At 47.1% G+C, this 12823-nt stretch overlaps 1 protein-coding gene across 2 annotated transcripts in view; it reads left to right on the plus strand.

Moving 5' to 3' along the window:
- Nucleotides 1-12823, plus strand: part of cdk4 (cyclin-dependent kinase 4) — a 73387-nt gene that overhangs the window by 52066 nt on the left and 8498 nt on the right. Inside the window, exons 1-4 of one of the 2 annotated variants that reach the window (XM_052009362.1) lie at nucleotides 2981-3274; nucleotides 9351-9607; nucleotides 10825-10960; nucleotides 11761-11928. In XM_052009362.1, the coding sequence (XP_051865322.1) occupies nucleotides 9390-9607; nucleotides 10825-10960; nucleotides 11761-11928 (522 nt within the window). In that variant the 5' untranslated portion in view covers nucleotides 2981-3274; nucleotides 9351-9389. Of the gene's footprint in view, nucleotides 1-2980; nucleotides 3275-9350; nucleotides 9608-10824; nucleotides 10961-11760; nucleotides 11929-12823 lie in introns of those variants that run through there. The other variant, XM_052009363.1, reaches the window with a different exon arrangement.

Raw genomic sequence — 12823 nt, forward strand, 5'->3', positions numbered from 1 at the left:
CACGTGGGAGGAAACCCATGTGGCCACAGAGAGAACATGCAAACTCCACCCAGACAGCACCAGAGGTCAGGATCAAACTTATGTCTCCAGAGCGGTGAGACAGCAGCACTAACTGTTGCACCATTGTACTGCTTCAGGACACCTGCCCTAATACTTCCTCCATATGTGACTCAACATCGATTTTTGTCTGATTACATTCCTGTGAAGCACCTTGGACATTTTGCTTTGTTGAAGTCGCTACATAAGTGGAGGTTGTTGTTGTTGCGTTATCTGCTCAGCAAGGAGGAGCATCTCACCCAGGAACCCTAGCTCAGGCCAGGAAGTCAGCACAGGAGGAGTTAACCAGATAAACAATCAGTCTGCCACACAGCTTGAAAGAGCCTTGCAAACAGATACCCTGCTGAAGTTACATATTTGTCTTGCAGGAGTGTTTTATGAAGGAAGACCATGGTATTAACTTCAGAAGGAATTTTTTGGCTTTGTGTCACGAAGAAAATGCCTGGTAAAGTATTTGTACCAAGGGGAAAAAAAACATTTATGGCATAATAACCATCAAGTGCAGGGATGAAATATTTACACAGGAGATAAATCATTAGATTTTATTCAGACAGTAACCTGTTTGTTCCAGTTTCAGAATGTCACGCTTTGAAATCCACCATACAGGCCGACACTCCAGCCCAGCACTGAACAAGCGCTGCATTGTTGAAGTATCAAGGGAGCTCCACACTCAGAGGGACAGCACTGAGGGAATGGCTCATTGTTGGAGAGACAATGCTGAGGGAGTGCTGCACTGTCAGAGAGGGAGTGCTGAGGGAGTGCTGCACTGTCAGAGAGGGAGTGCTGAGGGAGAGCTGAACTGTCAGAGAGGGAGTGCTGTACTGTCAGGGGGGAATGCTGAGGGAGTGCTGCACTGTCAGAGGAGCAGTGCTGAAGGAATGCTGTACTATTGGTTAGGCAGTACTGAGGGAGTGCTGTACTGGTGGAGGTGCATTGTTGAGGGAGTGCTTCATTGTTGGGGCAACACAGAGTGCACTACATAATCAGGGAAGTAGTACATTGGATGTTTCCCAGTTTTGGAGGAAATAGTGCACAATAGAGAGACAGTGCTAAGACAGCATTACACTGTCAGAGGCAAGGGTTGCACTCACTTAGTAGTCTGAAGTCTGGTTTGACCCCTTGGCAATGTTTCGAAGAACAGCAGGGGAATTCTCCCTGGTATCCTGAGACAAGTATTTATCCCTCAACCAGCATCACAAAGAAGAATAACAAGTGAATTGATACTGTCCTGGGACCTTGTTGTGATTAGATTAGCTGATTATACTCCATAAAACACTCTGCGATTCAATGTATGCACTGTTTCTTGAGGCCTCTCTGCCAGTCTTGGATGTGAACTTCAATAAATTACAAAGGTTTATTTTAAAGAAAAAGTCTCCAACCTGAGATTGACAAAAAATAGAACAAAGACAGAACGTTGGAAGAACTCCGCAGGTCAAGCAGCATCTTAGTTAAAAACCCTGCATCAGGACTGAGAAGGAACAGGAAAGATGGCCAGTATAGAGCAGTACCAAGGGGGGTGGGACAGAGGCTGGTAGGTGATAGGTGGAACCAGATGGGGAGGGGATGTTGGGTAGATGGAACTCGGTTGGGGTGGAGGGGATGGGAGAGATGAACAAAGGAAGAAGAAAACTAGGTGGACAGGCAGATGGAAAAAGCAATGTTCATACCATTGGCTTGTAAACTATCCGAGTGAAATATAAGATTTTGTTTTTCCAATCTGAGTGCGGCTTCTGGCCGAGGACAGGAGGTGGGTGTGGGAAGGGGAGTTGAAATGACATGCAACCGGAAGCTCAAGATGGTCGTTGCAGACAGAGTGTAGGTGCTGTGCAAAATGATCGCCTAGTCCATGCATGGTTTCACCAATGTACGGGAGTCCACATCATTAGCATCGAATGCAGTCGACCAGGCTGGACGCGGTGCACACGGAACTCTGCATCACCCGGAAGGGCTGTTTAGGTCTTTGATTGATGGTGAGGGAGGAGGTGAAGGGACAAGCGTTGCACCTCCTAAGATTGCGGGGGAAAGTGCCAGGGATGAGTGGACTAGGGAGTCCCGAAGAGTGCGATCCCTGCAGAAAACAGAAAGGGGTAAGAGGTGGCTGGTAGTGAGATTGCATTGGAACTGGCAGAGGATGATGTGTTGGATCAGAGGTTGGTGAAAGGCAAGTGCCAAGAGAACTCTTGTTGTTCTGCTTGGGGGGGGGGGGGAGGGTTGAGAGCAGACATGCAAGAAATGGAAGAAGTATGTGTGAGGGCTCTGTCAACTACAGCAGAGGGGAAACTACGCTTCCAGAAGAAGGTGGACATTTCAGAAGAAGACTAGGTAATTGTTTTGGCCTGAGTGTCCCGTTGCATATTTTTTAAATTCCCCTTCCTACTCCCACCTGCTATTCTTAGCCTTCTCCATTGCTACAGAGAGAGCAAATTCATATTGGAAGAACAACATCTCATATTCCACTTGGGTAGCTTACAACCCAAAGGTATGAACATCTAATCCTTTAAATTTCAGGTAACCCATACCCCGGTGCTTTCCTCCCGCAGACACTCACCTAGTTCTCTTCTCCCTATCCCCTTCCCCGCCTGGTTTCAACTGCTCTCCCCATGTGGCTCCACTTATCAGCCTCACTTCCCTCCTCCAATTTCTGCCCCCATCTCTCTCCCTCCTCGTCGTCTACACTAGCAATCTTTCCTATTCCCTCTCAGTCCTGATGTAGGGTTTTGACCCGAAAAAGGTCTTACGCCTTTTGTCTCCAACAGATGCTGCATGACCCGCTGAATTCTTCCAGCATTCCGTTCTGGATTCCAGCAACTGCAGTCTCTTATGTTTTGACCAAAAATTAGAGTCAATTTTCACAATCAGCGCGGAAAGGCCGAAAAAAATAGCGGCAAACAGCGTGCACCCTCCCCCAGCTGGGCAGATCACCGATTGCAATCCACCAATAGGGACATGCAGAAGGGAGTCAATCATGGCAGCGGAAGCATAATGCTCTGTGAATGACTTCATGTCCGAACTTGTAAACTGGTCATTTTAGTGGGAGATTTTAACCTCTTATTTAACTTTAAAATATCTAATTTTAAATATTTATCTATTGCAAATCGTCATTGTAACAATCAGTTACAGACGGTCTCAGAGTCAGTGAAGGACGATGATTTTTGTCTTGTGATTGATTTACTCTCTCGGAAATCCTGGGATCTCCATTGAAAGTTTCGTGAACAAAGTAAGTAGCATTGTTGGATTTTTCAATTGCTTTGCAGTCGATTGCAAAGCGAAACTCTGTTGGAAAAGAAGAAGTGGGAACAGTTTGCGATCGCGTTGGCAATTTCTGAATGGCTAGATGAGCGAATCTGCGCCTGAGAGGGAAAGTCGTTGGTTGATTTTCACAATGGTGTATGTGTGTGTGTTGAAACAACATTTTCAATGTATAGAGATATATATTGAAGCCTTTGTGGTGCACCTGTGTGCGTTTGTTCGTAGTGGGGTCTTTAGTAGAGAATTTGGCCCTGTTTGGAGGCTGGTGATATGATTACTTAATACTGCCACGTTTAGCGTTTATTTAACCTGCTTCAAATGCACCGAGGATTTCATAAAGTTTTCATAACCAAGCAGATATTTACGGTCTCAGTCCAGTTGGGAGGAGGAGAAGTGAGTGTTCTTTCTCGTCACCTCCCAATTTTTAAAAAACTTTCTTTAATTGTTTAAACCTTTGCAATTAATTGTTGGGGGGAAATGAGGCCTTTCTTCCGAGGTCCAGTCATTCACATTGCAATGATTCAGAATTCGGTCATTCCGTCAATGAAGCTGGATCGGTTTAAGGTTTGCCTGTCAGAGGGATTGGTGTGACAGTGTTCTGTGCCTCAGAAACAGACCATTCAGCCCCTCTGCTCTGTACTATTGTTTATCCTGCAAGGGAGCCTCCTCTTCCCCACCATTGCCACATCCTCCTATTTCCACGCTCCTTTGTGCATTTGTCCAGCTTCCCCATAAGTGCATCTCTGCTGTTTATCTCAACCACTGCCTGTGGAAGCGAGTTCCATATTCTATTATTGCAAGAGGAAGCGAATGAATAAAATTAAAGCTGATAGTTTTTGTCCCATTGGTGCTGATGTGGGGTGCAAGAAGTCTTCTGGTTCCTTGAGCTTTTCATTGATAATTGCCCTTTGTATCGGTCGCTGTCTTCAAACACCAACAATGCTTTTGAAGGTTGTGGTGACACATTTTATATATCTCAAAGGTTGCTGCCAGTTTACTTGACTGCATGTCTGTAGAGCTCTGGAATAATGAGCAGAGGGAGGGAGGGCAGGAAGGAAGGCCAGAGAGACTGGTCTTGGCATGAGGCACAAGTTGGTGAGTAACCAATGGAATGGAGAGTAGGAGGTGGGTCGGTATCGGACAATTAATGAGAAGGAAGGGAATAATAGACTTTCCAAGATAATGAGACAGTTTGCAGTCAATAGACTTGAGGCTGTGGAGGCAAATGTTGGACCAGGAGGGGGATGCAGAACTATTTGGGGCCATGTGAAATCAGTAGAAGGGTAAGTGTGTCACTGAGTGGAGGCTGGAGTGAAAGAGGCAGGAGTTAGCTTTTCCCAGGGGCCATACATCAATGGGGAAGGGGTTGGATCAATGTGGAGCAGTGTGGACGAGGAAGTGATGGTTTAGAGCCTGTTGGTTTTGGAAACTTGGAGTTGTGGAGAATGAGATTGAGGAGAGGTGATTTTGCCTGGATTTTGAAATCACCAAGATGTTAATGTCATTGCAAATGAAAAGCAGATTGGAGAGGTGTTTCTCATTCTGACCCTTAAGGTCATTTTTCCATTCTCTGCAACATTGCCTACTCTGTCTCCGCCTCAGCTCATCTATTACTGAAACCCCCATCCGTGCCTTTGTCACCTTTGGACTCGACTAGTCCAACATCCTCCTATCCAGCCTCCCTCATTCTACTCTCTGCAAAACATGAGGTCAACTCAAACCATCTGCTACCAGTTAAAAAAACGTAACAACACTGAAATTGTCACCCTTGTTTTCAAATTGCCACTAAAGCTGTTGTATCGATGGTAGTTATTGTTTTTGGAATGGAGGGGGAGAATGTGTGATATGGAGAACTACCTGTTTTAATTTCATTGCACCCTAGTGGAGATGACAATAAACTAATCTGAATTTTCAATCACAGTGGGAGGAAGGATTATGGCCATTACATGGGGTGAGAGAGAATGAGTGGTGTCCTCTTGGTAATGAATGCGTCTTTGTACCTGACTCTCGCTCTGACTTTTGTGGTAACTTTGTACAGGACGTAACAAGAACGAGTGTGTGAGGCAAGAGTTGACGCTGCCTCGGAACGTAATCCAGGCACTGATGTCAGAATGCCCACAGGCTTCATTTCCTGATTGTGGGAGAGCCTGGCATTCTTGGTACATGCTAAGTAGTTAGTAGCAATTGAAAACTCTCTGCTAGTAGTGAGGTTGCGTCAATTTGAGGGAATCTCTGAGACACATTCAGAAGTGAAAAATGTTGTCCCGTCCAATGCAAAAACCTGGGCTGCTTTCCTGAAGTGTGTGGGTGAATATTGAGGTTCTGGTGTGTTTGTTCACAGATTGCTTGCAAATTGTCAAATGCTCCTATGCAAACCATTGGGTTTCTGCACATTTAAACTTCAAATTCTCTCTCCCTCCCACTATGCTTATTTTGCTTTCAACAGCATCTTAAATGGAAAGCTCAGCTGTTTGTTCTGTGGATTAATCCAGTGAATACTTTTGAGTGAGGGCTTGGTTCATGCAGACAGTATTGTTAGATTTGTATGTGGGTGCGGTTAATTTTTTCTTTGTTGGTCTCTTTTGAGAAGCAGCTCAGACAAATTGGCGTCTCCCCAGAACACTTGACACTCCCTGATCCAATCTGTCGCCAGATAGTTCTCCAAGGCGCATCAGGAGTTAAGTAAACCATCCTTTAAAGGGGTGGTTGGGTGGTAGGCGTAAATCTCTCCTAAAATAAAAGGCAATGCTGGAAATGCTCAGCACTGCAGGCTGCATCTGAGGAGAGAGAAGCAACTAACATTTCCGTTCTTTTGTCAAAACTGCCTCTCATTCTGCCTCCTCCCCCTCTCCCCACTCACTGCCTGACCCTGCCAGTCCCCCTTACCGCTCCCCCTCCTGCTCCTCCTCCCCCGCCGGTCCCTCCTTCCCCTCCCACCCTCTTCCCCTCCCCCTCCCCCTCCCCTCCCTGCTGGTTCCTCCTCCTCCCCCCACCCACTCTCCCTCCCCCCCGCCGGTCCCTCTCCCTTCCCCCTGCTGGTACCCCGCCCCCTGGCTGGTTCCCCCCCTCCTCCTCCTCCTCCTGCATCACATCACTTCCTATGAGTGCAGAGTTGTCTCGACATTCTTTCTCTGGTGTACTGGGTGACTGCTGCAGCATCGTCATCCCAGCGTGAACCCATGTTCTTCAGTGCTACACATGGGACCCCTCTTAAGCTACCAGATGTCCCTCCCCCCCCTCCCCCGCCTCCAAATTGTAAGTGTCTGACCTGTTTAATATGGCAGTGGCAGCTGGTGTCTGCCTGCCTGCTCCTGGGTCTTTGACTCACAGCACGGTCAGTGCATGCAGCCCTTAACTTAGCTGATCTCCAGGACTGACCTGCATGGGTCTGCAGCAGGGTTACAAATTATTGAAAGCCCAGAGAAATCATTCCATCTGAACAGTGCTGCTGTTTGTTCTCCATTCAAGCCTGTTTCTCCCAACCATCACTGCATCAAATGGATTGACTAGGGTCCTGCTGCCTCAAGCAATGTGCTGTGGATATCAGCAGACAGAACTGTTGCTATGGTAATGGCATTGACTGTATACCTGTATACCTTTTTTTCCAAAAAAAACACTCTACATTTTAGGGGTTTATTTATTTTAATCACAGGATGCAGGCATTACTGTATTCATTCTCTGTCCCGAATTGCAAGGCCTTTTCAGGGAACGGTGGGTCTGGAGTCGCATATATTTAAGACTTTCACTTTTCATTTTCTTTTACTAAAACTGGGAAATTCCCAAAGGCAATTAAACAAAATGCTTTTTTTCTGGACACATTTTTCAGCAGTAAATCTTCCAATGTCAACAGTACATTTTGCTTTCTATACGTAGCACTTGAAATGTGGAAATTTAGCCTAGACTGCTGCTCAATCACAGTTGTTTGTTGACGCAACATAGCATCCAGTGGGGCGATGTGACTGAGTAACTCTGGGAGGTGGTGGAAGAACTCTGATCATTGGAGATGTTGAGTGTCATTGAGCGACTTTGAATGTGTTGGTGTTACTTACTGCCGTCGCTGGTTTGTTGGCAAATTATTACAGAAATCAAAAGTTGTTGCACTCGCCTAAAAGTTTTTCATGACAGAAAACTCATGATTTTTGATAAACAAAAATCACTCAAAAATGGCCCCGAGCTGAACCAAAAGTACTGTAACACTGAAGTCTGACAAACAGGCCAGATGTGACAGATCTCCTTCCCCAGAGAACATTCATGAACTTGAATGGGGTTTTATATAAGAACTAGAAGCAGGCCCTTGTGCCTGTTATGCTGTTCAACAGGATTGCTGTGAATCTTTCACAATAGCCTTTTGTGCTCGCTTTTACTGGTGTTAACTTTATAATTCCAGGTTTATTCAGTTTCTTGAATTTAAATTCCTCAGCTACCAAGGCATCACTTGATCTACAATCCAGGCCATTGGATGGTGTTCCAGTCTTTGACTTGAAACAACTGTTTCTCTCTCCACAGATGCTGCCTGACTTGTTGAGTGTTTCCAGCATTTTCTGTTTTTATTTTAAATTTCCAGCATCTGTATTTTTTTAATTTGATCAATAATTTAACCACTGCTGCTTCACAGTTCTTTGAGAAGGAAAGCTTTGCAGGGCTGTGCAAAAAGAGCAGATGGGAAGTGGGAGTATTTTGTACTTAAGTGTTCTGACCAATTCCATGTGACCGTCTAGTGCAAAATCTGAGTGTAAGCTCTGTTTCTGAACTTCTGTCTTGCATTGCCAGTAATGCACCCCGCCCCACCTCGCTCCCACTTGCCCTCAAAATAGGTAGCTGAGAGATCTTTTACATTTGCCTCAGATGGCAGACGGGGACCACAGCTAAATGTCTCCTGAACGCCACTTGTCCTGTGGCATGGCACTCCCTCGGTGCCGGCCCTCCTGCTGTGTAGCATTCCCTCAGCAGTGCACTGAAGCATCAGCCTAGATTTTCGGTGCTGGACTCTTTGGAATGGGGATTTGGAAGCTGCAACATTCTGACGGGGGGGGGGGGGGTGAGAGTGCAGCCCACTGAGTCTCTGTGGATTAGAGGAGGGAATTCTGGCCAATGTTTGGACATTAAGAACGGGAACAGATGTAAGGAGATCTGGTCTTTCTTTGTACAATTTGGCCATTGCATTTGCTGAGATAATTGACTGACAGCTGTTGAAAAGTCCTTTTATAACCTGAAGCATGTTGGGACACGGAGGATGTGGGAAATGCCATTGGAATACTTGCTTTCTTTCTTCCTTTCTTTCCCTGTGCCCCTCCCTTCCTTTGACCCTTTCCAATGATGTGATTTCTCGTTTCCTTTAGTTGTTTCCTGCATTACGATAGTGGCTACACTGCAAGAATGGGTGTGAAGCCCACTGGGGATAGGTGCTGGGTAGATAAGTCTTCTCTATTGTTTGTTCAGCTGGGCAGTGCCATGTTCTGGTGTCAGTTGCAGCTGGTGTATCTGGGCTTTGATTCTCTGTTGGTGTGTCAGTGGGACCACCCTCAAAGCCCTTTTCCCTGGTGCTGCTGAGTTTGAAAGTAGCATCCATTCTCAGGATATGGGTGTTGCTGGCACTTAATGCCCGTTCCTATTTGCCCTTGAAGATTGCACCCAAGATGGTGGTGGTGGTTCAAGGCAGCAGTTGTCGGGGAGGGAGTTCCAGGGTTTAGATGCAGCAACGTATACATGATGTATATGTGAGTGTGACTCGGATGGGAATGTGGAACTGGCGGCATTCCCATCCGCCAGCAGCCTCACCGAGTCATACAGCACAGAAACAGGCCCATCAGTCTGTGCTGACCATCAACCACCCACCTGCACTACGGCACTGAAGCTGTAAGGCTCTTTGTGGTAAACTAGCTGCCTTTTGGCTATTGTGGATCATGCGTGACCCTTGGTGCTTTGGCCCAGACACTGGTGGGGACTTTGTACCTGACCTCCAGCGAAGGGCCCGTGTCTGCTGGCGGTAAAAAGGGGAGAACGAGGGGTGACTCACTGCAAGTTTTCTGTTGAATTCCTTCCAGGTGCAAGTCAGCTGGTTGGAGGCTGTTAGGGGCTGCAAGATGGAGCAGAGTCCCGTGACTCAGTATGAGCCTGTGGCGGAGATTGGAGGAGGGGCCTACGGCACCGTCTACAAGGCCCGAGACTCGCGGAGTGGCAAGTTCGTGGCGCTCAAAAATGTGAGGGTGCACAGAGACGAAGAAGGCCTCCCCGCCTCCACCGTCAGGGAAGTGGCCCTGCTGAAACGGCTCGAGCAGTTTGACCACCCCAATATTGTCAGGTGAGGTCGCTGTAATGTGGGGGAGCTGTGGGGGTAGGGTTGGTGCTGGAGTGTGTTGGGGAGTGTGGGGGATCCTGTTGGGGAGGCTGCACTCCACAGATGTTTTATTTGACATCATTTCATTTGGTTATGCTTTTTTTTAAAGTGTTCCTTTCCTGCTGTGAGCCTGGCAGCTCCGGGGGAGCACCTTCACCACACAGAACAAAGCAGTTCACCACCACCTTCCTGAGCAACCACAGTGGGCAATAAATGCTGTGGCCAAGTTCCAAGGCTTTCTGTGGACCTTTGCCACCTGCCTGTGACTCAGCCAGCACCATCACCACTTGTGTCTCTCTTAATCTCCACTCTGTCGCAGACATTCCCTTTGTTTACTCCACCCTTCCCTCTTCTCTGCAACTTAAAACGTGCTTAATTTCTAACTTTTCCCAGTTTTTTGACCTGAAATGTTAACTCTGCTTCTCTCTCCAGAGATGCTGCTCAACCTGCTGAGTATTTCCAGCATTTTTTAATTTTTACTTCAGATTTCCAGGATCTGCAGTTTTTTTTGTTTGATTAACTTTCTGCATTTCTTGTCTGTGTCAAATAGGATGCTCATTTTCTGATGCCAATCCTACTTTGCCTTGTTCGTTTCCCTTTTTAGTGAGGCAGGTTGAGACTCCATCCTGCTGGGGCTCGTTTCCATGCCTGCCTGTCCACTTTCCAACTGGCATGTGCCTTGGAAGTGAGATTTAGGAATTGGAAGGAAGGAGGACTGCAGTCTGATGTCCTCTCACCAGCTCCCGGTCTAGCCATGTTCTTCAGCCTTGGAGGTGTCCAAAGTTATGAGGGAGGGCAGATAAGGTAGATGGTAGGAATCTTTATCCCCCTGGTAGGAGTGTCTAAAATGAGAGCATAGGTAGGAGGTTCAGAGAGGATCTGCGGGGGAATGTTTCCACATAGAGAATAGTTAGAGTCTGGAGCGCACTGTCTGAAGAGGTAGTAGAGGCAGATATTCTTATTGTATTTAAGAAGCATCTTGACAAACACTTGAATTGCTGAGGCATAGAAGGCTACTGATCAAATGCAGGTAAATGGGATTAGTATAGATAATTACAATGGTCGGCATAGACCTGGTGGGCTGAAGGGCCTGTTTCTGTGCTGTACGACTCCACGACTCTAGGCCTTGACCCGGCTGGGTGTCATGCAGCCATCGTGACTACCTGTGTGCGTTGCTGCAGGTTGTTTGACGTGTGCGCGACCATGAGAGCAGACCGAGAAACCAAAGTCACCCTGGTGTTTGAGCACGTTGACCAGGATTTAAAAACCTACTTGGAGAAGGCTCCATCGCCTGGACTTCCGGCGGATACGATAAAGGTAAAGGACAGGGCGCCTGCCGGGGGCCTTTCTGTTGTTCTTCTGCTGTGGCTAATTCTTGAAAGGGAAAAGAGGGTGATGCAGGTGACCATCCTCCCCCAGTAAATTTCCTCTGCTATTTTTTGATTTGGGGGGTGGGGATTCCTTTGACAGTGAAACCAACTATTGAGATGCTTGCATTTGTCTTTGTAGCTCGGGCTTTGGGCTGCACTCCTGCTGGAAAGGGCTGGGCTGGGCTGCCCACTGTGGTGTACGGTAAAGGCTGTACGCTCGATCCCCTGTCAGAGCAAGCTCCCTGCAGTTGCAGCTCGTCAATGGGTCAGTGTTGAGGGGGCACCATGTCGTTACTAGTGTCACCTTTTGGGATGAGGCCTTAATCCGACGCCCCTCTCGGCTGAGTGTAATAGATCCCCTGAGCTTTCCCCACTGAACTGGGTCCAATATTTATCCTTTGCTTATCATCATTAAAGCAGATCATCTGGGTTAGGGTTCAGGTGCTGCTTGTGGGATCTTGCTGTGTGCAAATTGGCTGCTGGGTTTCCCATACTGCAACCATATCTGCACTTCAGAAAACTTTAACTGTGGAGCGTATTAGGATTTGTATAACTTGCTACAGAATTGCAAACCTGTTGTGTTTTCTTATCTGCTGCTAATCAAGTGTATTTAATAACATGGAGGGTGGGTATTGGGAGGTCTTGGGGGCAAATGGGAGGACTTGGTTGTGGGGGTGGGGGGGGGGGGTCATCCTTGCCTGAGGTCTCTCTTAACAGACTTGCTGTGTGTGTTGTTATTTGGTGCAGGACCTGATGAGGCAGTTGCTGAATGGACTGGCGTTCCTGCACTCCCACGCTGTGGTGCACCGGGATCTGAAGCCTGAGAACATCCTGGTGACCAGCCGGGGCCAGGTGAAGCTGGCAGACTTCGGCCTGGCTCGCATCTACAACTGCCAAATGGCACTGACTCCGGTGGTAAGCAAGAATCCACCGGCACTTGCTGAGCTTGGTTGAGGGGTTTGGTTGGGGGAGGGGGGTGTGGCAATGGTGGCAAGTATAAAATTATTCTTTTAGTTCTAATATTTATACTATTTTTTCATCCTCCATAATCTTGTGTATATATTCCAGTATTTATTTTCACTCTGCAAACTGATTAAAATATTAGCTAGTTCTGCTTTTAACTTTCTGGTTAACAACCTGTGAGAAATCTTTGGTGTTGATTGGCTGCTCAGCTTTGATGACATAATAACCGCTGAGGGGCAGGGAACCCCCCAGAATAGACGCTCAGGCCACAGAGATCATTAGGTCAGCAGCAAATGCATCGCTTACATATTGATTGCACCATTAAGGCCTCCTATTATAGATTGACTTGCACACTGTTGATCGATTTATTCTTAGTTAGCCTTACCTGATTTAGAGATTCATAGATTTATACAGCATGGAAGTGGGCCCAACCGGTCCATGCCGACTAAGATGCCCATCTAAGCCACCCACATTTGGCCCATATCCCTCTAAACCTTTCCCATCCATGTACCTATCCCAGTGTCTTTTAAATGTTGTAGTTGTACCTGCCTCACCCGCTTCCTCTGGCAGCTTGTTCCACATACCCACCAGCCTCTGTGTGGAAAAACTTGCTCCTCATGCACCCTTTCAACCTTTCCCCTCTCACCTTAACCCTAGTTTTAGACTCCCCTACCCTGGGGAAAAGACTGTGACCTGTCTATCCTGTCTATGCACCTTATAATTTTATAACTCTCTATCAGGTCACCCCTCAGCCTCTTTGCTCCCAGCCTATCCAATCTCTCCTTGTAACTCAAGTCCTCCAGTCCGGGTAACATCCTCGTGAATCTTTTCTGCAGCCTCTCCAGCT

This window comes from Pristis pectinata, chromosome X, assembly GCF_009764475.1.
Source record: "Pristis pectinata isolate sPriPec2 chromosome X, sPriPec2.1.pri, whole genome shotgun sequence".
NCBI classification, from domain to species: Eukaryota; Metazoa; Chordata; class Chondrichthyes; order Rhinopristiformes; family Pristidae; genus Pristis; species Pristis pectinata.